At 54.4% G+C, this 641-nt stretch overlaps 1 protein-coding gene across 2 annotated transcripts in view; it reads left to right on the top strand.

The window, feature by feature from the left end:
* Positions 1–638, top strand: part of INHBA (inhibin subunit beta A) — a 15,417-nt gene extending 14,779 nt beyond the window's left edge. For both annotated transcript variants that reach the window (XM_015599537.2, XM_006925344.3), the window contains one exon: positions 1–638. This exon is cut by the window's left edge and continues 249 nt beyond it. In XM_015599537.2, coding sequence (XP_015455023.1) covers positions 1–635 — 635 coding nt within the window. In that variant the 3' untranslated portion in view covers positions 636–638.
* Positions 639–641: the final 3 nt, after the last annotated feature.

Here is a 641-nt window from a genome sequence, read left to right as displayed (position 1 = left end):
GCACGTGGCACATCTTTCCTGTCTCCAGCAGCATTCAGCGGTTGCTGGACCAGGGCAAGAGCTCCCTGGACATTCGGATTGCCTGTGAGCAGTGCCATGAGACCGGCGCCAGCCTTGTTCTCCTGGGTAAGAAGAAGAAGAAAGAAGAGGAAGGGGAAGGGAAGAAGAGAGCTGGAGGAGAAGGAGGGGCAGGAGGAGATGAGGAGAAGGAGCAGTCCCACAGACCTTTCCTCATGCTGCAGGCCCGGCAGTCTGAAGATCACCCTCACAGGCGGCGGCGGCGGGGCTTGGAGTGTGACGGCAAGGTCAACATCTGCTGTAAGAAACAGTTCTTTGTTAGTTTCAAGGACATTGGTTGGAATGACTGGATCATCGCTCCCTCTGGCTATCATGCCAACTACTGTGAGGGTGAGTGCCCAAGCCATATAGCAGGCACATCGGGGTCATCACTCTCCTTTCACTCTACAGTAATCAACCACTACCGCATGCGGGGTTACAGCCCCTTTGCCAACCTCAAGTCGTGCTGTGTGCCCACCAAGCTGAGACCCATGTCCATGCTGTACTATGATGATGGGCAAAACATCATCAAGAAGGACATTCAGAACATGATAGTGGAGGAGTGTGGGTGCTCGTAGAGTGCC

The sequence above is a fragment of the Pteropus alecto genome, unplaced genomic scaffold (genome assembly GCF_000325575.1).
Source record: "Pteropus alecto unplaced genomic scaffold, ASM32557v1 scaffold109, whole genome shotgun sequence".
NCBI lineage: Eukaryota > Metazoa > Chordata > Mammalia > Chiroptera > Pteropodidae > Pteropus > Pteropus alecto.
This window is presented reverse-complemented; position numbering and strand designations above follow the sequence as displayed.